The 25,602-nt window shown below is 40.2% G+C and overlaps 1 protein-coding gene across 4 annotated transcripts in view; it reads left to right on the top strand.

Moving 5' to 3' along the window:
* LOC147317013 (histone-lysine N-methyltransferase EHMT1-like) overlaps positions 1-25,602 on the top strand; it is a 53,798-nt gene that overhangs the window by 2,312 nt on the left and 25,884 nt on the right. For 3 of the 4 annotated variants that reach the window (XM_086313577.1, XM_086313580.1, XM_086313579.1), the window contains exons 2-14: positions 210-579; positions 686-821; positions 7,476-7,558; positions 8,180-8,408; positions 8,550-8,695; positions 9,681-9,824; positions 11,241-11,545; positions 11,674-11,757; positions 11,848-11,936; positions 12,036-12,142; positions 15,603-15,725; positions 17,488-17,589; positions 17,680-17,784. In XM_086313577.1, the coding sequence (XP_086169703.1) occupies positions 210-579; positions 686-821; positions 7,476-7,558; positions 8,180-8,408; positions 8,550-8,695; positions 9,681-9,824; positions 11,241-11,545; positions 11,674-11,757; positions 11,848-11,936; positions 12,036-12,142; positions 15,603-15,725; positions 17,488-17,589; positions 17,680-17,784 (2,023 nt within the window). The remainder of the gene's footprint in view (positions 1-209; positions 580-685; positions 822-7,475; positions 7,559-8,179; positions 8,409-8,549; positions 8,696-9,680; positions 9,825-11,240; positions 11,546-11,673; positions 11,758-11,847; positions 11,937-12,035; positions 12,143-15,602; positions 15,726-17,487; positions 17,590-17,679; positions 17,785-25,602) is intronic. The other variant, XM_086313578.1, reaches the window with a different exon arrangement.

Below are 25,602 nucleotides of genomic sequence, written 5' to 3'. Positions count from 1 at the left end.
GCATTGTAAAGCGCTTTGGGTGCCTTGAAAAGCGCTATATAAATCCAATCCATTATTATTATTAAATTACTTACTAGTTTAATTTGTCAGCGAGCTCAAAGTTAGCGCGATGATTTGATCTTGGATGTGTCATTTGATCTTGGATGTAGTAAGCGAGGTACGAAGAACGGACCCCAGATGACAGTACTACATGTGATTATTTTGCACAGCACAGCAATGGATCACAGCGCAGCCGATGAGGGTCCTTCTCCCAGCAGACAACCTTCAAGTCCTGCTTCTAGAACACCTGTGGGTGTCAAAGGACAAGTGTCACTGAGCAGTCAAAGGCCCAAAGTATTGATAACTCCCTTTCACAGCTCACCCATAGCCAATGCAGCTTTTCACAGCAAACGGACAGCAACTGGGAATCCTCTGGGCTCTCCTGTCAGCTTTTTTCTGGGCACTGCTGGATGTGTGACCACTCCACTCTTCAGAGAAAGACCTACTGCTGCTGGGAACTCAGAAAGACAGGCTCACAGTTCAGGCTCATCACAGGTGACGCCAGGAAAAAAAGTGCAAGCAAGTCCGTCTACTGACAAGGTAAACAGATTTACTTTGAAATGTTATCAGGCAGTATTTAGAATATCCTGTGTTTATATAATGCACATATAAACTTGATAACATGACATTCTCATCGTCTTCAAAGGGTGCCAGCTTGAAGATGTCAAAGTTGGCTGTGAGAGACTCAGTGAAGTCTGGACCGCTGTTCAACATGGAGCTTCATCACAGCCCCAAAGGCAAAGGAAAGAAGACCGTCTCCACTTCAGTCAAACCTCAGGCTGGTTAGTCCATCCATTCCTTTGGAAACTTAAATTTTTATGAAATCTTTTATTGATTCCAGTTTGCTGCAGACAGATGGCATCATAAGTAACAAGTATGCATCAAAGTGCATGCCACGTTTACTGTTTAAAGGAGTAGGTGAAGAAGAAATCTGTGCATATATATCAAAGGAGCTATGTTTAGAAATGTGTCCAAACAGCAGTTTGCATCTGAGTAAGAATACAGGAATTCTCTATATCTGTGTCCTTTCCCTACCTTTACTTCATCTGAACTACTTGCATACTTAACAGATTTTTTGCTGGGAACAAGTGGAAAAGACAAATAATGTTAAAGGCTTTAAGATAGGTAGTTCTTAAATTTTAACTAAAAATTGTTTTCTGTTCTTGTTTTGCAGTTGCCTGTGTGAGGCATTTAGTAAACAGGTGTAAATTGATACTGTGCAGTCAGTAATCATGCTCCAAATATTTTTAAAAAGGCAAATCATTTAAGCCTATATACCCGTATTGATAGAATTTCTTCGTTAACTCAAAAGACACGACGTTGAACTTTCATTCCCAGCGCTTTATTCGTTACGCCATTTTACATACATACAACAACAACACTTCGCGGTCAACAGTACTCTCGCGATATAACAGAAAATAACAAGTTAACAATCTCCCTCTTTCTTTTAAAAAAATAAAAGTATAAACACACCCCTGTAAACATTTGTATACATATATGTATATATTTATATAAACAAAAAAAAACTTTTCAAAAGTGCTTTGCTTTACTTAAAGCATACTATCATTGCACACAATAAACAATGGTGCATTTTAATGCAAAGGCAACTTTGTAAACAAACGATTACAGTATCCAGAGTCCTTCATCTAGCGCCTTTAGAAGGGTTAAAGGTGAAACTCCCTTTTTTGTCAGACAATCAGCAAGTTGAGATTTTGAGTCTGACCAACAAACCTGTCTGATTTTCTTGGCTTGTATGAGCTCTTTAATGCTGCTCATTTCTAGCCTCAGTCTCTTCTCTGTAACCTGCTTAGTAGACTTGAGTGCATCAGACATGGAATGATTGTCAGTCACACAGATCAAAGGAAGAGCGTTCAGACTAGTGTTACCAGTTGTAAGCTCAGAAAAAAGTGTTGCCAGGAAGACAGCACTGTCTATTCCATCTGACATGGCAAGAGTTTCTCCTGCCAGTATACTTCTAACCACACGCCTGATTTTTTTTAAAGTGCCAGAAGAGAGGACAAAACTTTCCTCCTTTACCCATAAGGACAATTAATGCCCCTCTTTGAATACTGCCATCAGGAAGGTTGCCAAATGATGAAGCATCACTGAAAACAACCAATGCCAGATCCTCACCCAAGTGCTGAAACTTAAGAGTCACTTTCTCTGCCTTAAGTTTACGGATAACTTTGTTCACTCAGGGCTCGCATAATCGCTAGCCCGACGTCCCGAGGCTAGCGATTTTTCCAGTCGGGCTACCAAAATCTATCTCTGCCCTGCCCGTCGGGCTATCATAGGAAGAAAAAAAAATATGTCAATGCTTTTGCATTCTTTCGGAAATGTAGCTGGGTAATTATGTCATTGGCATCGATGAGCCACTGTAAATATGTGACATATTGAAATCGCGTTTGAATTTGCGCTTGTTTTTTGCTTTCACTTTGCAATCGCACGAACTGTGTATAGAGAGCGACAGTACTGATTGGTGAGTCACGATAATTTGCGCAGCAATTCCTCTGACATCGTCTTATCAATCGTTAGCTTACTATGCAAACATGACGAGTGAAATCTCCCGCAGCAAGCTTAAACATGTGAGAGGTTGATCGCGCAGAGAATCGCTGAGCGTTATGTGAGTGCATGTGTAAAAGCAGCAGGATATATATTTTAGTTCTGCTGAGCTAAATAAGACAGGTCAGGGTGAAGAAGTGACAGCCAAAGAAAAGCTTACCACAAAACGGAAAAGTTATGACAAATCAGACTATAAAGCAAAAATAAAGTGCAGCTTTATGGTTTCATGTACAAAAGAATTTTTGTGGCTGCATTATGACGAGCTAAATAATAACCAGGGGTGCAGATGAGTGGTCCGCAGGTGCGCATTCGCTGTCAAAATAAAAAAATGCGGACAAGATAAGAAGTTGCAACGCGTGTTTGCGTACATAAGATTTTCTGGAGGAGGACAGACATTTGTTTAGAACTCATAAAGATGTCGAAGAAGCAAGCTCCTTTAAGCAATTACTTTGGTGTTCCTCCACCGCAAAGGAAATGTCAGAAGGAGTCCGAACCACAAAAGAAGCACGTATTCTCGGAAAAGTGGTTGCAGGAGGTGAGCTGGCTTCAAACAAATGATGAACGCACAGAGATGTGGTGCAGAATGTGCCGTGAAAATCCCACTCTAGCGGACAAAAACACTGCCTTTTATATGGACGCAAACGTGCGTTGCAACTTCTTATCTGGTGCGCATCTTTTATTTTGACAGCGAATGCGCACATGCGGACCACTTATGTGCACCCGTGTAAATAACATAATGTTCTGCCGGGTGTGTTGTTGGTTTTCCCTCGATTTCTGAGTTGACAAGCGCCTTTGTTACTGGGACCAGTAATTTTAAGAAAGGCCCCCATTAGAACCCATGAGAAATGCAAGAAATGCATTATTGCTCAGTCTGCAATATCTTTCCCAGAACAAACACCAATTGCAAATAACATACTAAAAATAAACCTGAAAATTCTGTTTAGAACAGCGTACTATGTTGCAAAGAGTGAACTACCACTGGCAAAATTTAGCAGTCTTTGCAAACTTCAAAAAGCAAATGGCCTAGATCTTGGTTCCACTTGTTTCTTACCCGTGACTTCAGTGGAAATTTCAAATTCAGGATCTGACACAGACGGATTCATGTTCTACACAGTTCTTACAAGTTCATAGAAATTTCTGTTCAATTAGAACCAAGTATTTGAGTTGATGATTGCAATTTTTATACAATGTTGTAATTTTTTTGATTAATTTTTTGTTTCTGTTACAATATTATACTTTTATGTATCATATTGTAAAGGAAACAAAACAGGAAACAAAACATCAGTCAAAAAATTGCTCTCTTTTTTTATTCGGGCTACTTAAATTTATTTTGGGCTACCAAAAACTGAAGAGTCCCTGCCTGAAGGGCTACCAGGGATTTTGAAATTTTGCGAGCCCTGGTCACTTCATGAATGAAGGAGTTGACGATCTCTGCAGCTTTCTTTCATGAATAGACTGTACAGTTGCATCTTTGATATTAGATCCAAGGCTACATGTGTCAAACATAACATCAGGCCTTGTTCATCAGGCCACATTTTTTTTTGACCTGAGTTGCTCACATTCCGTTTCACTTAAGGAAGCATCCCTCTGTACAGCCCGTGCTGCTTGTAACTGAACCGGTTGTAGGTTGTCAATGTAAAGTTGTTGATGCACCTCTATTACATCATTAACTGTACAAATGTCCGTACCAACATAAGAAAAGCTGTCATGTTCTTCACGGCCCACAAGGAAGGTAGATTTCAGTACAGGAATGTTATGAGTTGCAAAGTGACTTGAACCAGCCCAAAGGAAATCATCAATGTGACATGCAAGCACTCCTGTAATCTCAGATTGTTCATTCTGCCAATAGAACACTGCAGGATCAACCTGTGATATTTTACCACCAGTTTTGAACATAATGTCTTTGACCTTATTATACCAATAAAGTGAAGCATGCAAGTCCATAAACACACTTTTTCAGTTTCCATAGAACATTGTCCTTGCCAGCTTCAGGTGGGGGACGAAGATAAATGTCTCTTGACAGTTCCATTCCCTGCAATAAGGCAGATTTAATGTCCATTGAATTTACTCTCCACTTGTTTTGACATATCACAGCTAGCACCAGTCTGAGGGACTCAGACACACATGTTGGAGAGTCTTTCTGTAGTTCTTTAGTATTTACCTCTTCAAACCCCCGTGCCACAAGTCGAGCCTTTGGGACAACACCATTAGCAGTTTCTTTGAGTGTACAGACCCATCTGGTAGACACAGATTTTTGACCCAGGTCTTTCACTTCATCAAACACACCATTACTTCGCCAGCTCTCAATCTCCTGCTGCTTACAACAACAACAACAACAATCTTTATTTATAGAGCACATTAAAAGCCAGGGGCATGCCAAAGTGCTTTACATAAAACAATAAAACAATAAAATGATTTACACTAAAACATCGGAGTCATATAAGTGTGGGATTATGTTCACAGGTAAAAACCACTGATAGGAATAATCTATAGCACACAGCTATAGCAAAGTAGAACTGTACCATCATACACAGTGATAGAGAACATAGACAACGCAACAATAAAATAATAAAATAATTAGCACTATAACGTCAGAGTCATATAAGTGTGAGATTATGTTCACAGGTAAAGACCACTAATAAGAATAAGCTATAGCACACAGCTATAGCAGAGTAAAGCTGTACCATCAAACACAGTGATAGAAAACATTGACAGCGCAGGACAATGCAAAACAACCAGACACATTAATAGAATAACTCACAGAAGCGAGGCGAGAATTTAACTAGTAGAAAAAGCAAGTTCAAACAAATATGTTTTAAGCCGTGATTTAAAAGATTAGCAGAATCAAAGGAAATATCTTTTGTTATGAGTACATCTGCATCTCTGTTTTCAGCTTCAGTGCAAAGACCATCAACAAGTGACATGTCTACAGCTTTCTTTTCACCTTCACTACCATCATGCTCAAGATATTGCACATTGTACCAGTTTTTGTATTGCCCTTTTGCTTTTCCCGCTCTGCCTAGCACTCTGGCTGTGTGTTGAACACCGTTGTCTCTGTTGGTAAAAGTGATCAGCTGTCCTGCCCTTAACTTTACATTTGCAGAGACCTGATCAGTGGGTGTAGAGGGCTCATTTGCAGTTTGTGTGACAGACATGTTTTCTGCAGTGTGTGTGACAGACATGTTTTTCTGCAGTGTGTGTGACAGACATGTTTTCTGCAGTGTGTGTTTATCCAGCTCCGTAACTTGTCTCTAGATATTGACTTCATTCTTCCAGCATTCATATGGCCTGGCTTCATCAAGCTTTGGTGGTACTTTGCAATTGGAAACCATCCGCTGCTACCAATGTTAACTCAAAAGACACGACGTCGTACTCTCATTCCCAGCGCTTTATTCGTTACGCCATTTTACATACATGCAACAACAACACTTCGCGGGCAAGAGTACTCTCGCGATATAAAAGAAAATAACAAGTTAACATTCTTTTCCTGACCTGCTAACGTAGGTCACTGTTTACAGAAGACATAAAATTTTTTAGAGCTTAAGTTTTATTTATAATCTGGTATTAAGTTAAAAATGTTTGGAATTTGCATGGTTTTACACCATTAATCAAAACCGTTCTCACGGTGAGAGTTTAATCCACTATATTTTTGAGTTTCACATCAGCAACTTGTATACAAATATTTTCTCCAAAGTTTTTTGTAGTTCTAACTTGAATGGACTGAATTGACCATCATATTTAACAACAGTGTTGGTCAAGTTAGTTGAAAAACGTAAACAGTAACTGATTACTGATTACTTCCCCAAAAAAGTAATCCCGTTACTTTACTGATTACTTGGTTTCAAAAGTAATTAGTTACTTAGTTACTTTTTAAAAACACGATTTATAACCTGAATAGGTGATAAAGCGATAGGTCTTTCAGCCCAATTCTACTTTTTCTGCATAATCCATCATACAAAATGTAATCAAATGGAAAAGTCTCTTTTTTTTTTAAACTTGTTTTATCAGTTTTAATCTTTTAACTTTATGCATCAACTAAAAATTAAATTATATGCACCATTCTCTGACTTGAAGAAATTAGTTTAACATTTAAACCTATTTTCTGTACATTCCAGCACATAAAATAAAAATATTTTTTGTGTTTACACTCAGTCTTTCAAATAGATGCAAGTAAAACGCAGCAGAAAATAAATAAAATCAAACACTAGCGGTCCTGTTGCTCTATTTTCACCTGTAAAGCAGGAGTAGGGTAGGCGGAGGTTTACCCTGGTGCAGGTGTGCCGCAGCGGTCAGTGGAAGAATCCGCGAGTTTCTCTGTGAATTTCCCATTACGTTGTTGCGCACTCGGTGCTTGTTTAGGGGTTTTTTTTCGCTGTAAAAAGAAGTTTTCTTCCTACGCACAACGGACACTAATGTTTTTGTCACTTTTTATGGAATCAAACTCAAAGTAAGGTCAGTACTTCCACGCTTTAAACGCTGCACGCTCATACTATCTCCCCTACATGATATATTATCCATTGTTGATCTGCACACAGCTGTTGTCGCGAACGTCGCACTCGCTTACGTCATTGTCATGAGACATTCTCGCAAAAAAATCACGGTTTTAGTAACGCAGTAACGCAGCGTTCCTACAAGAAAGTAACGGTAATCTAATTACCGTTTTTGCGATAGTAATCCCTTACTTTACTCGTTACTTTAAAAAAGTAACGCGTTACTGCCCATCTCTGTTTAACAATGAGATGTCGCTGAAGTTCATGTGCGTGTGAAGGCAGACAAGCGAATACAGTTGACAGTATAAAATTTCACAGTTTTGACATTCGCAGAATAAAAATGTTTATGGTCAAATATTTTTGGTCTTCTTGTTCCTTTCCTAGGTCTGAAGAGGAAAAAGCGGAAGATGGGAATGTACAACCTGGTCCCTAAAAAGAAGGCCAAGGCAGTTAAACAGCCAGAGAAGGCAGGTCTATTAATTTATTTGCTCACTGACACAAACGTTGACTGGGGGTTTGGTTGAAAAGAGGCACTCTACTAAGATATTACGCAGTTGTTAATACCAAGTGCAGATCTTTGAATCACATGGCGTTGTATGTTTCCCTGTTGTTCTGCATACACTTACAGACATTGTTCTTTTGTATGGTTAAATGTTGTTAATTCATTATTTGTCAGACTGATTCTGAGTGGGACATTGGCATTTTTCATTTGTCACTGTCACGATGTGGTTTTCTTGTTCAACTGTTTCAGAACTTTTGCTATGAAAGGATGTCTACACAGAATTCTGTTTGCTTGTTGCAAATTGCTTTGTAGTTACTGGTCACTCGTTCGCTTCAATTTGTTATCATACATGTCAGTCATAATGTCAATACTTTGCTCTCACTGGTAGTCACTTGACCTAGAAGTTGAGAAGCTTAATTTGAGACGTGCCCACTGGACTTTGAGGTTGGCAAGTGTTGTCTTCATGGACTTGTTCCTGCAGACTACTTCCAGTTTGGACTAGCCTTTTTTCAAATGACTAGACGTAAATTGTCAGAAAATGTTATTCCTGTCTTTATCAATTTTTTATTATTTTTCTGTGTTTTAGAAAGAGGAGCCTAAAGTCAGAATGGAGAAGAACCAAACTGCAGTTGTTGAGAAACCAGTGAGTCCTCCTGTAACTGTACAGGCTGGAGCAACGACAGCTGTCAGGAGGGAATCGCACGTGGAGGAGATGGAGTCAGGACAAGGGAGCCATGTAGAATACACAGAGCTGGCTTTGGACTGCCTGGACCTGAAAGCTCAGCAGGAGCTTCTCTCACCATCCGTATCAGCAGGTAAGATGAACTTACTGAAGGATAACTGGATTACCTCTAACCTGAAGTCATCACAGCTCCTCTTTTCTTTCTACAATGCTCAGTTTTAGAGTTCACAGGCTTGCTGTGATCTGTATTAGAATAACAGGATTTTGTGTGTAGGTCTGGCAGCATATTCTGAAGTGGCAGAAACAGACTTGGCTGAGGAATTGCCGCTATGCTGCTGTCGCATGGAGACACCTAACAGCAGAGGAGGCCTCTCTGCGTTGGATCAGACCTGCATGGCCATGGAGAGTGCAGATGGAACGGTAAAGATCAACTAGAATAACAAAGACATTCATGGTCTCATTGCCCCTGGAGAAAAACGCTTCACAGTAAACTATATGAAATAAATTTTATTTGTAAACACATCTTCAGATAAACAATACATGACTTTTTATTTAGCTAAAATTTAGGGTTAGCCAATTAGTGTATGGCAAAACTAAGTACAGCCTTTCTGCTTCGATAGGAATTAAGAGATTAAGTAGTGCTGCTAATCAAATATACTTGATTAGATGACCATTAGTAAGTGTGGGCACCTCTATAAAAGCAGAGGTTTTGGTAAGGCTGGAGCATTCAGCTGTGTTATCAGAAAAATTAGTAATGGTCTTAAAGAAGCAATTGCTGCTGCCCATCAGTCTGCAATGAGTTTTAAGGCCATTTCCAAATAATATAAACTCGTATCATTCAACAGAGAGAATGTCTTTCCATGAGTGAATCTCCCAGTAAATTCACCACAATGGAAGACTGCAGCGGTCAGAGAAATCTGTCTGACAGCTAAAACAGAAAGTCCACAAGTTACATCTCAGACTCTATAGGCCTCAGCATGTTAAATGTTAAAGTTTATCACAGTAAAATTAAAAAATGGCTTGATAGGAAAGGTTTTTAAATGCTATTTTCTCTTAAAAGGTCATGACATCACAGCTTGGCTTTGCTAAGATGCATCTGAACAAAACACACAATTTCTGAATCAATGTCTTTTGGAGAGTTGAGATCAAAGTGCAGATGTTTAGCCTTAATACACAGTGCCACATTTGTCAAAAACCTAGCACAGTGATGGAGAGGTGATGATTTGAGCTTGTTCTGAAGCCACTTTTGTATAACAAAGTATTCTAAAATTAAAAGCAAGACCATCAGCGTGAGAGCTAAAGCTTGGCTGAACTTGTCCTGTCATTCAGCGTGACAATAACCTTGTTTGCATTAATGCTGCATCAGTGTGGTATTCATTTTTTGTGTCTGTGTGTCTCCGCTCAGCTAAATCGCTGTCACAGGCGAGTGATGAAACAGGAAATGATGCGCCCCTCCAACACTGTCCATCTGCTGGTGTTGTGCGAGGATCACCGAGCCGGTATGGTTAAGCACCAGTGCTGCCCTGGATGTGGACTCTTCTGTAGGACGGTGAGCAGACAAAGCACACAAAGTCCTGAGATTATTAATTTACTGCAGTACATGCTCAAATATACTGCAGGACATTTTTGGCTGTTTTTGACTACTTTTGATTTTACCTCTATATTTCACTTTTAAAAGCATTTTTCATTTTCACATACTCTATTAGTATATAGTATATTTACTATACATACTATATACCAGAGCTTCCCAAAGTGTGGGGCCTGCCCCCCAGGGGGGGGCGTAGAGCCATTGCAGGGGGGCGCGGTATGAAAAGGGGAGAAAAAAAACAAAAAAATGCTTGGACACTGCTAGCACGGGGCGCCCACACAAACGCATAGCAGGAGATGAAGCATCACTGAATATGTTTCCAAACCAACTTCATTCTAAGCCAAAGACTAGAAAATATGGTGAAGCATATCTTCCCTTTGCCTTCACCTGCACATGTGCCAAGTACGGATGGGTACCGGTAATGGCACCGGTTCTGACATAAACGGTAGTAACCAGACCGAAAAGCAGCGCACATTTCGGTACTTTTTTTTTTTCCCCTGAGATGTCATACACTTTGGATTCTAGCCAATCATTTAACCTTCACAAGGATAGTAGGCGGGCCCACGTACATTCTTTTAGAGCAGAGCTACAGATTAAAAATGCCCAAGGCAAAGAGGTCTAAAGTCTGGCTGTACTTCACAGCAAAAGATGCAAACTCAGCAGCCTGCAGGTGATATTGTGCAAAGGACGTTTGCACAGTATCACTGTTTTTCATTTTGTCATTATTGTATGTAGAAAAATTGACTTTAATCCATTTTGGAATAAGACTCTAACATGACAGCATGTGGAACAGTGATGCGCTCGGAATACTTTCCGGATATTCTGTGTATTTACTTTACACATTTAAAGGGGATGTCGCATTCCTCCAAGAGACTCATTTACAGATGTCTGACCTCTCTTCCAGGAAGGTTCCTGTCTTCAAATCAACACAAATTAACACAAAATATTAGTAATCGCTTTGAGTGTATATGTGGCTTGACAAGTGAAAGATGTGGCGATCGTGGCTCAAGAGTTGGGAGTTCGCCTTGTAATCGGAAGGTTGCCAGTTCGAGCCCCGGCTTGGACAGTCTTGGTCATTGTGTCCTTGGGCAAGACACTTCACCCGTTGCCTACTGGTGGTGGTCAGAGGGCCCGGTGGCGCCAGTGTTCGGCAGCCTCACCTCTGTCAGTGCGCCCCAGGGTGGCTGTGGCTACATGTAGCTTGCCATCACCAGTGTATGAATGTGTGTGTGAATGGGTGGATGACTGAGTATGTAAAGCGCTTTGGGGTCCTTGGGGACTAGTAAAGCGCCATACAAATACAGGCCATTTAGAAACGTTTCAATCTGAAACATGTTGAATGTTTCACTGCTGTTCTTCTTAACTTTTATCCCATAGGGCACCTTCATGGAGTGCAGGCCCTATGGCAGCATCTCCCACCGCTTTCACCGTGACTGCGCCTCCATCCTGAAGGACCGAAAGTTTTGCCCCCACTGTGGAGAGGATGCCTGTGGGGCAAAGGAGGTCACAGTCCCCAAGGCTGATCTGTCACCCTCTGTCCCTAGATTGAATCCTGAGTCATTGCTTCCAGCTGCATCTGCGGTGGCTATGCCGGCTTCAGGCCCAAACATGTTACGAATACAGGGGCTTAGAGCTAAAAAGAGCAGTGAGCCGCAGAGAGGCAGAGATGAGAGCCCAAGCAGGTAACATAGTGCTGCTTGTGGCCATGACATCTCTTCTCCTCACAGATGAAAAGTAAAGACTAACTTCCTGGATGAAAGGAACTATTAAACGATAAATCAAGCTTACTACTTGTTTTTTTTCTCTGCAGGTTAAAGGATGAGGCTGTGAACACTACAGAAAGACTTCCCAAAGAGTCACTGGAGAGCATTCTGTTGGCACTGGATGATGAGAAGTAAGGTTACCCATGAAATATAAGAGTGACATCAGTGTGGGTATCAAAGTTTACACTTTGAGATAAATGAATAAGCTGTATTCTTTTCAGCCTCAAACCAAAGAAGGTCAAGTACCCCACAAGGCAGCTGTACATTTCTGCAAAGCAGGGAGACCTCCAGAAGGTCATCCAGCTTCTAGGTAGCTCACATATGTTCTCAGAAGAAAATTGGCTTTAGCAACATCAACTCTGGATCTACTTCTTGGCGGCTGTGTAAGACCAAAATTTGTGTGTTACAGTTGATGGGAAGGACCCCAACTTTTTGATGGAGGGCCAAAACAAATGCACCCCCCTTTATGCAGCAGCTGCTGAAGGTCACCAGGAGATCTGTCACATGCTGGTCCAGGTGAGACGATATTAGCTTCACTGCAGACTGTTTGATAAGACGTATTGGAGACATGCTTTTTGGACACCCAAGTTGTAAATGCGATTACTCAAGACAAGGTGATACCTCAGGTGCATCTACCGTATTTTCACGACCATAAGACGCACTGTACTAAAAGGCGCAGTCTCAGTTATGTGTGCCATTACTGTATTTAACACACACATAAGGCGCACTGGATCATAGGGCGCATACAAGTACCGTATGCGTATTTAAAAATAAAGCGGGAGCAAACCTGAGTTCGGTACCTTACTCACATTTTTATTACCAGTAATCGTCATCATCAACAACACACAAGCATACAAGTGTGCATATTTAAAAATAAAGCAGGAGCAAAACAAAGTTTGGTACTCACATTTTTATCATCAATCAAACCCATCGAAGTCCTCATCCTCTGTGTCTGAATTGAACAGCTGCGCTAAATCTCCATCAAACATGCCAGGTTCACTTTCTTCACTGTCAGAGTCACTTTCCGTGCCGTGCGGCTCCTCGGAAATGATGCCAGCTTTTGCGAAAGCTCGAACAACAGTGCCAGCAGACATGTTAGCCCAAGCATCTACAATCCATTGGCAAATTGTGGCGTAACTCGCCCGGCGCTGCCTTCCACTCTTGGTGAAACTGTGGTCTCCATCGGTCATCCATCACTCCCAGGCCGCTCGCAGCCTTACTTTGAACGGGCGGTTCACACCGATGTCCAGCAGTTGGAGTTCCTTTGTCAGGCCTCCCGGAATGACAGCAAGCTCACAGTTAATTTGTTTCACTAGTTTTTTCACATCGGCTGTGAGATGGGCACGCATAGAGTCACAGATTAAGAGCGATGGTGATGCGTGGAAAAAACCACCTGGTCTCCTTACATACACCTCCCTCAGCCACTCTTTCATCATTTCCTCATCCATCCAGCCCTTTTCATTTGCCTTAATGATGATTCCTGCTGGAAACTTCTCTTTAGGCAAAGTCTTTCGCTTAAAAATCACCATAGGCGGCAGTTTCTGTCCATTAGCATGGCAGCCAAGCACAACAGTAAAAGAAGACTTTTCATACCCCGTTGTGCGTATCGCTACCGTGCTGGTCCCCTTCTTCTCCACAGTGTGACTCACCGGGATGTCAAAAGTAGAGATGGACCGATCCGATATTACGTATCGGTATCGGTCCGATACTGACCTAAATTACTGGATCGGATATCGGAGAAAAATAAAAAATGTAATCCGATCCATTAAATATCACGAAAGCACCTCACAAAACTTGCAACACGCCGTAACTCACCTCAGAACGTTAGCACGTCGGAGCAGTATGCATCACGTGATAGAGCGGCTGTGGCATGCGGGACCTGTCGGTGGTCTGGATAGCATTTGGAGCTTCGCTAGCAACCCGGCATTTCATCTCCGACAAAGTTATCCTGAGAGAAGTAAAGCAAGTGTGTAAGTCCATCTCTGAATGTTTGTAAAGCATTCCTGCGTTAAGCTTAACAAGCGACTGCCTCTCCTGCTGCTACTTCAATCATGAAACTGCTTAACGATCAGCTGATTGACTTTTCTGTCGCGAGTCCATGTCTCTAGTTTGCTTTTGGCCCATTTTGCACCAGAAAGAGGAAACCAGCGGCTGAACAACAGCAGCACGTTTAAGCTTGATCAGCTGTTGTTATTGCATTTGCATTTGTTTATCTGTCCAGTATTATTAAAATTCCAACATCCTTTCTCAGAGTGGTACTGAAAAAACTGGTTCATGCATTTATTACTTCAAGGCTGGACCAACTCCCAGTTTAAATTCAGAAGTGAGACTCCCTCTCCGCTTTTAGTTGGGACTGATTGAGGTGACCTTAGTTTGGCGTTCACTTTTGGGAGATTTCCGATAATGCACTAGTACTTCTACATCGCTCCACTTTTTTCCTCCCCATATGATCATATGAAAGCATTGTCATTTGTTTTTGTCTGCTCTGTTTGTTGTTCATGGTTTCTCTGTATGAGTTAACATGCCCGTCTTGGCTCACAGGTGGAAGGTGTAGTCATACTGAATACTGACTTTAAAGCTTACTACTACGGTACAAACTCTATTTTTTCAGTATGTACTCTATTTATGTATGTTTGTGCACATTGCTTCACCTAGGTCCCATTTTCCTATCAAAATATAAAGTAATTGAGCAATAAGATATCATCTTAAATTTTGTACAGTACAGTATGTGTGAGTCAAGGATTCCCAGTTTAGTCTCTGGTGGAAATTATTCTTTACAAATTAAAAAAAAACAAAAAAAAAACACATCAGGGTTTTAATAGTTTTGCAATTTTCATTAGTTTTTATTTTTATTTAGTTTTGACTTCAGATTTTCAATTTTATATCAGTTTTAATTAGTTTTTACCAATTGTTTGCTAGTTTAGTTTAGTTTTTATTTTTTTGAAAATCCTTAGTTTCAGTTTAGTTTTGATTAGTTTCAGTTATAGTTTTAGTTGTGTTTGCAATAATTAAGTGCAACAAAATCCCAGTTTCATCATATCAGTCATGCTCTTCTGCTTATCCTTGGGTATGTTGCTATTCCAGCTACCACACCCTGCACCCTGGACAGGTCGCCTGTCTGTCGCAGGGCTAACACGCAGAGACAGACAACTCACATTCCCACCTATGGGTTCTTTAAATAAATAAATAAATTAGGGCAGATGAACAACCATTGATACCAGGCAACTATAAAATGTATATCTTGGCCCCAATGAGACTATTAACTCTTGCAGCACCGGGTGTTCGTAATTTTGGTTCAAGTGAATTGATAAACTTTTTGAAGGCAATTGACTCACACGGTTATGTAGATATCCCAGTCCTGTTGTCTCGGGATGCATCACGCTGCCTTGCCTGGGGTTAGCTTCTGTTTTCTGGGGATGAGGGTTGAGTGTGCTCCCTTACCTTCTCAAGGTAAGCTAGGTTAGCCTTCTTATGTGAGCTTTTCAAGAGCACTTTAAGGTTTGTGGGATTTTTTTCCCCTTTAGAAATGTCCCTCATAATTTGTCTCTTTCCACTACAAGACACTTGCTTTATCCAAAACACAGTCATATTCAAAGTAATCCCAAATTGGACTCCGGCGCTTTCTCCTGACTTTTCCTGACATGATTCTGCGAGTGGACGGAGCAGCAACACAGACGACTCAACTAACGTACTGCCACCTGCTGGCATAATGAGACAGCAAGAAAAAAATCTGTAAACTAAACTTCATTTTTACCCTTGACTATTGTATGACACGCACACATCAATGAAAACTAGACACATTTTTACTATAAATTCAGTTAATTTTAGTTAGTTTTGTGAACACTCATTACAGTTTTAGTTAGTTTTCCTTTTTTTGTTTTTATTTTTATTTCCGTTAACAAAAATGTTTTTTCACTTCTAGTTTTCGTTATTTCATTAGTTTTCGTTAACAATAACAACCTTGGTGCACACACAGGCTGGAGCTAACCTGGACATGTTTGATGAGGACCAGAGAACACCACTGATGGCAGCCTGTGAAAACAACCACCTGGACACGGTGAAGTATCTTCTTCGAGCCGGAGCGTCCGTCAGCCACAAGGTGGGTGGGTCAGTCCCCATCTTGGGCACCGTTAGCGTCTCCTATCAGCCTGGTGTATGCTTTACTCAGATTCTGTGTCATCCATCACTCAGTCTGATTCCACTCTCTGTCATCTGCTGCCACTTCTTAGGACCTTCAGAACCTGAGGTTCTGTTTTTAGAATCATATTCATTTTTTTCAACTGCTTATTAACAAGTCAGGTTAAAGGGGGGGTCCAGGCGAACAAAAGAAAACAACCCCTAAAACATGACAAAGGCATTAGATTACAAGAATCTAAGATTATCGTATAGTTTAAGAGATTCAGGGACCTGAAAACAACCAATACAGTAAAGCAAAAAATATATTTTATTTTCACTACATGGGCAACCTGGTAGCTGTACAGTTTCTAGCTTTACACAATTCAGAAGATCAGTTTATTGATGGGGAGGATTGAACGTGAGTTTTGTCTCGCACGGGAAACTGGTCGCAACTAGCATTGAGAGGTTCAGGCAGCAGCTAACCCAGGTACAATTTTGCAGAAAATCTGCCTACAATTTTGTTTTGATGTTTTACCTCATCCAAGAAGCTTCTTCAGTTTTAAAACCAAAAGGTAGACAGTCCCAGGTATTTAGACCCTAGTGTGGGTTGTCCCTTAAGAGGGTCTAAGGAGCTTGGAAGGAAAAGCATCTGAACTTTTTTAAGTTGCTTGAAGATGTTTCACCTCTCATCAGAGAAGCTTCTTCAGTTCTGGGGTCAAATGGTGGAGAGTCCCAGATTTAAACCCTGTGGGAGTGCCCCCCCAAGAGGGATAAAAGGACCCCCTAATGATCCTCCACCTAATCACATGAGTAAAGGTGTGAAAATGGGTGTAGGTCACAATCAGCCAAGGTTTCAGGTGAGCTCATTGTGAAACCTAGCCCCACCCTATCATGTGATTTCCTGAGGATGTGAGTGGGTGTTAAGGTGTCTGGGAAGGGATCTCAAAACTAGATTATAGATGGCAGACATTTGGTGTCGTAAACCACCGCCTCTGTTCAAAGATAGTCACTCACAGTGGACATAAATGGCTTCATTTATATCCACTGTGAGCGACCATCTTTCTGCTGTCTGCCATCGATAATCCAGTTTTCAGATCCCTTCCCAGGCGCCTCAATCCCCACAAACATCTCAACAGGTCACATGTGTCAATCATACACATTAGAGACCAGAACTAGAGTGTCTGAGTCAACCTACTCGATAGCTTTGCAGTGTGAAAATTGTCATTACTGAGTAATGAATAATAATCCACTGGTTTTCCTGGTGTGATGATATGATGGCAGCATTACTACACTAGAATAAAAAAGTGTATTGTTTTGATCTACACACATAGTTTGATTTGTTATGGGTTAGCGAAAATAGGATATGCAAAGTGTTCTGAGTATTTTCAGAATCTGCTCTGTTGTGATTTGTTATTTTATTTATGCAGAGAATTGGTTATGTAATTGTGGCCAAGAAAAGAATTAGCATTGAAGCAACAAATATGCGAGAGACCCCCATTAAGCAAGTTTCTGAAACTACTATATGAAAAATAAATACGCTCACCAGCTGTAAGGCATAAACAGTGGAGCAGGAGCAGGTAGAGAACATTTCTGAGCTGCTTGATGCACTTTGCTTCATCATTTTTTGTCTATTGTCCTGTTTGACTCACAAGGTCCAGAAATCAGTAAAGTTCTCTTTCTTCTGGGCTTTGACAGTGTTGGCAGCAATGCAGTGTTGTTCAGTGTGAATCATGTTGTCATCCCAGGATATCACGGGCTTCACTTGTCTGCATCTGGCAGCTAAACTGGGGCATTACAATGTAATTCATCATCTGCTCTCCAAGGCATCCAAATACATCAATTGTCAGGTAAAAACACGGTGCGATTCACTAACTGCCCCTAATAGTCATGCGTTATGGGGAATCTTGGTGTGACATTTTCTGCGTATGTGTGCACAGGATGATGGAGGGTGGACTCCCATCACCTGGGCCATCGAGTACAAGCACAAGGAGCTGGTCCACCTGCTGCTGGCCAAAGGAGCCGATGTTAATATCAGAGATAAGGTTGGTGTGCTCGGCATACTGTTTTACTCTTGTTCCAGTGTTGGGTAAGTTACTTTAAATTAGTAACTTAGTTACATTACTAGTTACTTCTATTAAAAGTAACTCAGTTACTTCAAGTTACTCGTTACTTTCAAAGTAACTAGTTACTAGGGAAAGTAACTTTGGTTTTACTCAGAATTCTCTTGTTAATGTGTTGCTTCCGTAACTGGATATCCAGCAAGATAGGTAAATGCACTTCCTCCTTCTACGCACGCACCTGATTCAGTAAACAGGTTCTAGCACTTGTAACAAGGTGTCGCAGGCAACCAGAACAGTGTGAAAAAGTATGAAAATATTTGTTGAACACAATACAACAAACCATATCACCAGTAATAATCTCCAAAGAAGAAGAAAAAGCCACACAGTTCCCGCTTGATTGCGTTTGTGTTTTAGTTTATTGTCCTGGCTCATCTAAAGAGAAGCACTAAGTTATTTGTGAACCCCCGCTACAAGAGCGTCTCTCAGCATGGGCCCGAAAAAAGTTCTGTCAGCCGAGGATATTAAGAAGTCGCTGGAGTTTATGACAGAGGAGATTTCTGCTGTCAAACTGCAGCAGAAAGCCGTCCTGGACCTGGTCGAGGAAGTTAAGGCTCTCCGCATCCAGAACGCCGAGAAGTAGGGCTGCTCGATTAGGGCAAAAATGATAATCACTATTATTTTCACTGAAGTTGAGATCTCGATTATTTGACGATATTTATTTAACCCTTTAAGACCTACTATAGAACCAAGTCCGCCAGAGCTTATATTATTTTTTTACATGTTGTAGTGCCATTTGTGGGAGCATTTCAAGTTGCTATACGTCAATACAACTGTTATAGCCCATATTTTAATAATATGTATGCATTAAGTCCATAGTAACTACATTAATTGCAAAAAAGTGCAATAAACTACAAAAAAATTGAAAATCGTTTTTGGTTTTTTTTACATATATTTCTACTTGGAGAAATTTAAGAGGTTTATCCCTCAAAACTTTAAATACAAAAAAGTTGCAAAAAATAGTTTACAACAACAGGAAATTTATTGAGTGTCTTCATAGTTTTATTTTGGAGATACACCAATTTTTATATACTGCAGGAAAAACAAAAAAACAATCCTATAATGCCAGTTTGCAAAGAAAACAGCATGTGCATCAAAATAAACTATTTCCAGCAGTGCAATTTGAGTTCTAAGCATCCCAGAAACTATTCAAAGTCAAACATGACTTATAAAAACACCAGTATAGGTTTTTAAAGCCTACAAGTAAAAAACTACATTTTCCGCGAAGATGACGTCACTTCCAGTTTCGGGCAGGAAATGGCGGACCTGCGATAGTTCGGGCTGACGTCTTTTTCAATGTGGGAAGTGTTACGAACAGCTGATCGAACAGCTGAGAAAAATGTAATAATTAGCTGTATATATAGAACACCTGGCTCTAGTATTCAAGTATTTAATGACTTCATAGAGGAAATATTCTCTAAAACAAATCAAAGTTATGTTTATCTGTGGTGATTTTAATATTGACCTGTTGAATCCGAAAAAGCATAAAATGACCGACGAATTCCTAAACCCTATGTACAGTTTGAGTTTACATCCTAAAATAACCAGGCCTAGCAGAATTACACCACAGGGATAGCTCAGTAGGTAGAGTGGTTGCCCCATGATCGGAAGGTCGGGGGTTCGATTCCCCTTAACAGCTACCCTGAGGTACCCCTGAGCAAGGTACCGTCCCTACACACTGCTCCCCGGGCGCCCAATGGCTGCCCACTGCTTCACTAAGTGAATGGGTTAAATGCAGAGAGCAATTTCCCCACGGGGCTCAATAAAGTACAATAAAGTACACACTTTCTTCTTTCTTCTTCTTTTCTTCATTGTGCCACCTTACTTGACAATATTTTCACTAACAATATGGAAAACAACATTGTGAGCGGAATATTAATTAATGACATCAGTGATCACCTACCAGTTTTTGCAGTTTATGACACTAGTTATAAGAAAAATCAGCATGAAAAACAACTGAGATACAGACGTGTAAGGACAGAAGAAACTATGAATGCACTTAAGAACGATCTATTAAATCAGGACTGGGACAATATGTACAAAGAAACTGATATTGATATTGCATATGGCATATTTCTAAGAATATTCATGGAATTGTACGATAAAAACTGTCCAACAATAAAATACAACAGAAAGCACAAATATTCAGATAGACCATGGATCACTAAGGGTTTACAAAATGCATGTAAAAAGAAAAATACACACTATAGGGAATTCCTAAAACAAAGAACAAAAGATGCTGAAAATAAATATAAAAAATACAAAAATAAGTTGACCAATATTATACGTATATGTAGAAAGGAGTATTATAGTAAAATATTGAACAACAATAAACATAATATGAAGGGAATATGGGATGTTTTAAACGGTATCATTAAAAATAATTCTGGACAACAAAGTTATCCTCAATACTTTATCGACAATGGCAATATTATGGAAAACACTGCTGATAAGGTCAACAGCTTTAATCATTATTTTGTAAATATTGGACCAAAACTGGCAGAACAAATTCCTGAGTCACTGCCATCAGTAGACTGTAGTGAAAACCTGATTGATAGGAACCCTAACTCAATGTTCCTCACATCAGTGGAGGAAAAATAAATAATTGACATTGTACACATGTGTAAATATAAAACATCTACTGATTGTAATGATATTGACATGAAAATCGTCAAGAAGGTCATTGAAGGAATTGTAGGACCTCTAACATATATTTGCAACTTATCATTTCAGACGGGAAAAGTTCCAAACAAAATGAAAATAGCTAAAGTTGTGCCGCTGTATAAAACTGGGGATAGACGCCACTTCACAAATTACAGGCCTGTTTCTTTACTACCACAATTCTCCAAAATCCTAGAAAACCTGTTTAATAAACGATTAGACAAATTCTTAGATAAATATAAATTACTCTCTGACAGTCAATAGAGATTGACAGACCACGTGACTTTCGCGCATTGCATGCCGTGAACTCGTGGCAAAACAATCCAAGTACCGCATCAAATGCAAGCATTTGCAGCACCGCAAAACGTTCATTCTTCGGTTCCAATAAACTCTTGCTTTTTCTTTGCCCCCCAAAAAGGTATGTACAAAACGAAGGAGAACAATGCCGGTCCGTACAAAGACAGACTTGATGAAAAGTCAAAGAAAAGATACGAGGAAAAAAATCAAACCAGTGAAAGTGTTAGACCCTTACGAGCACACAGAGGGTCAAAAGACGTCAGCGTGCTGCCCAACTTTCACCATGCTCATATTTATAATTATACGGTTCTTGGAGTGAGTGCATACACTCGTGAAGTTTAGTAACTTCAGGTCACTGCAACAAGCCCAGGTACAGTTTACCGACGGATGGGTACAGGACCTTGAAATGCACCGTGTAGAAAGTAAAGACCATCGTACGTATCATAAGTTTACCAGTCTCACAAATCGTCTTCATAAATACACATTCGTTAACCGTTTATTAATATAACCTTTGAGCTCAACGGTAATTAATTAGTAGTGGAAATAATTTCTGGTACGCATCACAGAAATGTAGCAGTGACAATAATATTGTATGCTGTAATCGTACTGGGCAATTAGTGATACAAAACAACTGTTTTATCCTGTGAATAAAATGTTTTTGTTAGTGTACCATGGTAATAACAGAAGCGAAACACAATATTGTGTCGGGACAATTCACTGTTTATGCACAATAAACAAAGGAGCATAAAGCGACAATTTCTGTTCAGCGCCAGACTTGCTTGTAACCTATATCACCAATTATGTTAAGAAAAATGACGCATTAACTACAACAGCAGACTGACCTGTGTGGAAATGCTTGGAGCATTAACCTGTGAGCTGGAGTGTTCTGGGACGTTATATTTTGTCTTTGAATGGCTGCAATCCAGGCCATCCGTCGCCTCTTTGTTACTTCGGAAACATGGCTCGAACAATTTCTCTTCAACGACGTAATCCGATAACAACCGATCTCTTTACCCGTCGGCTTCCCGTGGCTGTCATGCGACCGGCTATTGCAGTTAATAATACAACAGCTTCTTGCCATTTTTTGTGTTTCTTTTTATCGCTGTATAACTGATTTCAATTGAAAGCCTACGTGCGCTAGTACCTCTTGCCACGAGTTCCCAGAATTCTTTGCGGTTTTACCCCTGAGTGACGTCACATTTTCAATCTCTATATGGATTCAGATCAAAAAGATCAACATCTCTGGCATTAATCGAATCAATTGAGGAGATTACGAATGCTATAGATCAGAAACAGTATGCAGCTGGAGTATTTCTGGATCTCAAGAAAGCATTCGACACAATCAATCATGACATATTAATTAATAAACTGGAGCGGTACGGGATCAGGGGGGTTGTACTGCAATGGGTGAAAAACTATTTAAGTGACAGGAAACAATTTGTGAAGCTGGGTGTTAGGGCTGCACGATTAATCGTTAGAAAATCGCGATCTCGATTCATACTTATGTGCGATCTCATTTCCAAATGTCAATGATTTTTTTTTAAAAAAAAAGAAAAAAAGAAAAAGACGACGACGACGATTGTGCCGCATCTTGATCCGGGACGTACTCTGCATGAAAACAAGTGCTCACTCTTCCTGCTCAACAAATGACAAGGGCGGAGCCTTATACCACGTGATACAGAAGCTGTGCCGTGTGATGCTAAAATTAGCAGGGAAAAAACAACGGAGAGCACGTCAGGGATGATGAGAAAGTGACAGGAGAAAATCCGTTCCGGTCAACCACCCAAACATCAATAACGGGAACCTTACACAGCGCTTCCCTATATATGTCGAACTCAAAGAAATTACGGAGGCTATCACTTATCACCTGACCAAAGATATGGCTCCCATCAACACTGTGCAAAACGAGGGATTTAGGAAAATGATCAACACCCTAGACAAACGCTACACAGTGCCGTCCCGCAACTATTTTTCTATTGTTGCACTACCTGCTCTATACACGCAGTGTCGAGCAACGGTGGAGACGGAATTTCAAGCAGTACAACATTTTGCGGCAACAAAAAACGTGAGACATTTGTTGTTTTTATGTTTATTTATTGTTTTTATGTTCAGTCTCAACTGTTACGAAGTTGATGTGCAGTTAATAAGTGCAATAAATATTTATACTGGAAAAGAGAATCGTGAGAGAATCGTGATCTCAATTCTATGCCAAAAAATCGTGATTCTCATTTTATGCAAAATCGTGCAGCCCTACTGGGTGTCCATTCCTCATCATGCTTGGACATTGCTTGTGGTGTTCCACAAGGCTCTGTACTGGGTCCAAAATTAATTATTATTCATATAAATGATATTTGTAAGGCATCTGATATATTAAAATTTGTATTATTTGCAGATGACACAAATATATTTTGTTCTGGGGGGAATCTAAAGGAGCTGCTGGATACAATTACTTCAGAAATGTGCAAAATTAAAAAATGGTTTAACAGGAACAAACTATCGCTAAATCTAAGTAAAACTAAGATAATCTTATTTGGGAATTCCCTTAGAAATGCACAAGTGCAGATTCATATAGATGGCGTGGAAATTGAAAGAGTACTTGAACATAAGTTTCTTGGTGTGATTATAGATGATAAATTAAACTTGAAGTCTCATATAAATCATATACATAACAAAATTTCAAGAAGTGTCTCAATCTTGAGTAAAGTAAAACACATTCTGGACCACAAATCACTCCACATTCTCTATTGTTCCCTGATTGCACCGTATTTGAATTACTGTGCAGAGGTTTGGGGCAATACTTACAAATGTTTGCTATCATCAGTCTTTATATTACAAAAAAGGGCCATAAGGATAATCCATAAAACTGGTTACAGAGATCATACAAATCCACTATTCTTAAAATCAAAAATTCAAAAATTCACAGATCTGGTTCGTTTTCTCACTGCACAAATTATATATAAAGCAATAAATAACCTGCTTCCTGACAATATTCTAAAAATGTTTTCTAAAAGGGAACGGGGATACAATTTGAGGGGGGAATTAAATTTAAAACATCCTCGTATCCGTACAACATTAAAAAGTTTTTGCATCTCTGTGTGTGGAGTGAAGCTGTGGAACAGACTAAGTAAAGATATGAAGCAATGTCCGAGCATGGCGCAGTTTAAAAAGCGGTTTAAGGATATGGTTTTTACAGGGTACAGGGAAGAGGCAGAGATTTGATAGCGTGTTCTTGTCTAATATTTTCATGTGTGTGCTAGTGCACGGGTATGTTGGCATGGGTATATATTTGTAGGTTGTGTATCCTTTGAGGTGTTAATGGGGTTATTGAAAATGTGTATAAGTGCGTATGTGTATATACGTATGTATGGATATATATATATTAGGGGTGCAACGATATTCGTATCGATATTGAACCGTTTGATACAGTGCTTTCGGTTCGGTACGCATATGTATCGAACAATACAACATTTGTAATTTATTTTATCAATTTTCCTTCTGACGATGCTGTCTGTGTTGAGCGCTCAGTGAATCTGTGTTCGACTACTCCGCCTAGGCTGCACTGTCGAGCGCAGATCCACTGAGCGCTCAACACAGACAGCATAGTCAGAAGGAAGAGCGCAGGGCAAGCTAGCGAGACAGAAGTTAAGCTCTCCTTGCAACAGGCAAATTGAACGTCATTCAGATCTGGCGTTTGGAATTATTTTGGTTTTCATGTGATGTATGACCCTGAAGGTAAGCGAGTCATGGACTAAAGTAAAACAGTATGTTGAATGTGCCATGCAATGCTCAATTACATTGGTGTGAACTAGTGTGTTAGCGCAGTTAGCTCGTTAACGTGTTGGCCGTCTAGCCCCATGCACGGAGCGATCGGCGGTAGCTCGTTAACGGAGATTTGCCGTGTTGTGGCGTTAAGGTCATTTCAACGAGATTAACCTGAAAGCACTAGTGGGAACACAACGAATATGACTGCACATTTACGCCGACATCATCCTAGTGCAAAGACAAGTGGAAGCAGACAAAAAAAAGCAAGCATGCTACTAACTTTAGCTGAGTCATTTAGACAGCTGTTAGCACATGATTCTCCTTATGCTGCTGAGAATATAGCCCAGAAGAAGCGGATAGTATAGCTTTTATTTTGGAAAGAGCCATTTCTCTGTAATAAACTCTCTTTTCCAAAGATGAGTGATTCCTCAATCAGATACAGGGCTTGCAATATCGCTAGCCCGACGTCCCGGAGCTAGCGATTTTTTCAGTCGGGCTACCAAAATCTATCTCTTCCCTGCCCGTCGGGCTATTGTAGGAAAAATATATGTCAATGCTTTTGCATTCTTTCGGAAATGTAGCTGGGTAATTATGTCATTGGCATCGGTGAGCCACTGTCAATATGTGACATATTGAAGTCGCGTTTGAATTTGCGCTTGTTTTTTTGCTTTCACTTTGCAATCGTGCGAACTGTGTATAGAGAGCGACAGCACTGATCTGTGAGTGATGATAATTTGTGCACCAATTCCTCTGACATCGTCTTATTAATCGTCATGTTTGCATAGTAAGCAAACAAGTGAAATCTCCCGCAGCAAGCTTAAACATGTGAGAGGTTGATCGCGCAGAGAATCGCTGAGCTTATGTGAGTGAGTGTGTAAAAGCATTTCAGTTCTGCTGAGCCAAATAAGACAGGTCAGGGTGAAGAAGTGACAGCCAAAGAAAAGCTTACCACAAAACGGAGAAGTTATGACAAATCAGACTATAAGGCAAAAAGAAAGTGCAGCTTTATGGTTTCATGGACAA

This window comes from Aulonocara sp. 'chitande type north' Nkhata Bay, linkage group LG12 (genome assembly GCF_057382095.1).
Source record: "Aulonocara sp. 'chitande type north' Nkhata Bay isolate Kocher_YH1m ecotype deep benthic linkage group LG12, A_spYH_male_GT1.1, whole genome shotgun sequence".
Taxonomy (NCBI): domain Eukaryota; kingdom Metazoa; phylum Chordata; class Actinopteri; order Cichliformes; family Cichlidae; genus Aulonocara; species Aulonocara sp. 'chitande type north' Nkhata Bay.
The sequence above is the reverse complement of the archived record's forward strand: the minus strand, read 5'-3'. Positions and strand labels throughout refer to the sequence as shown.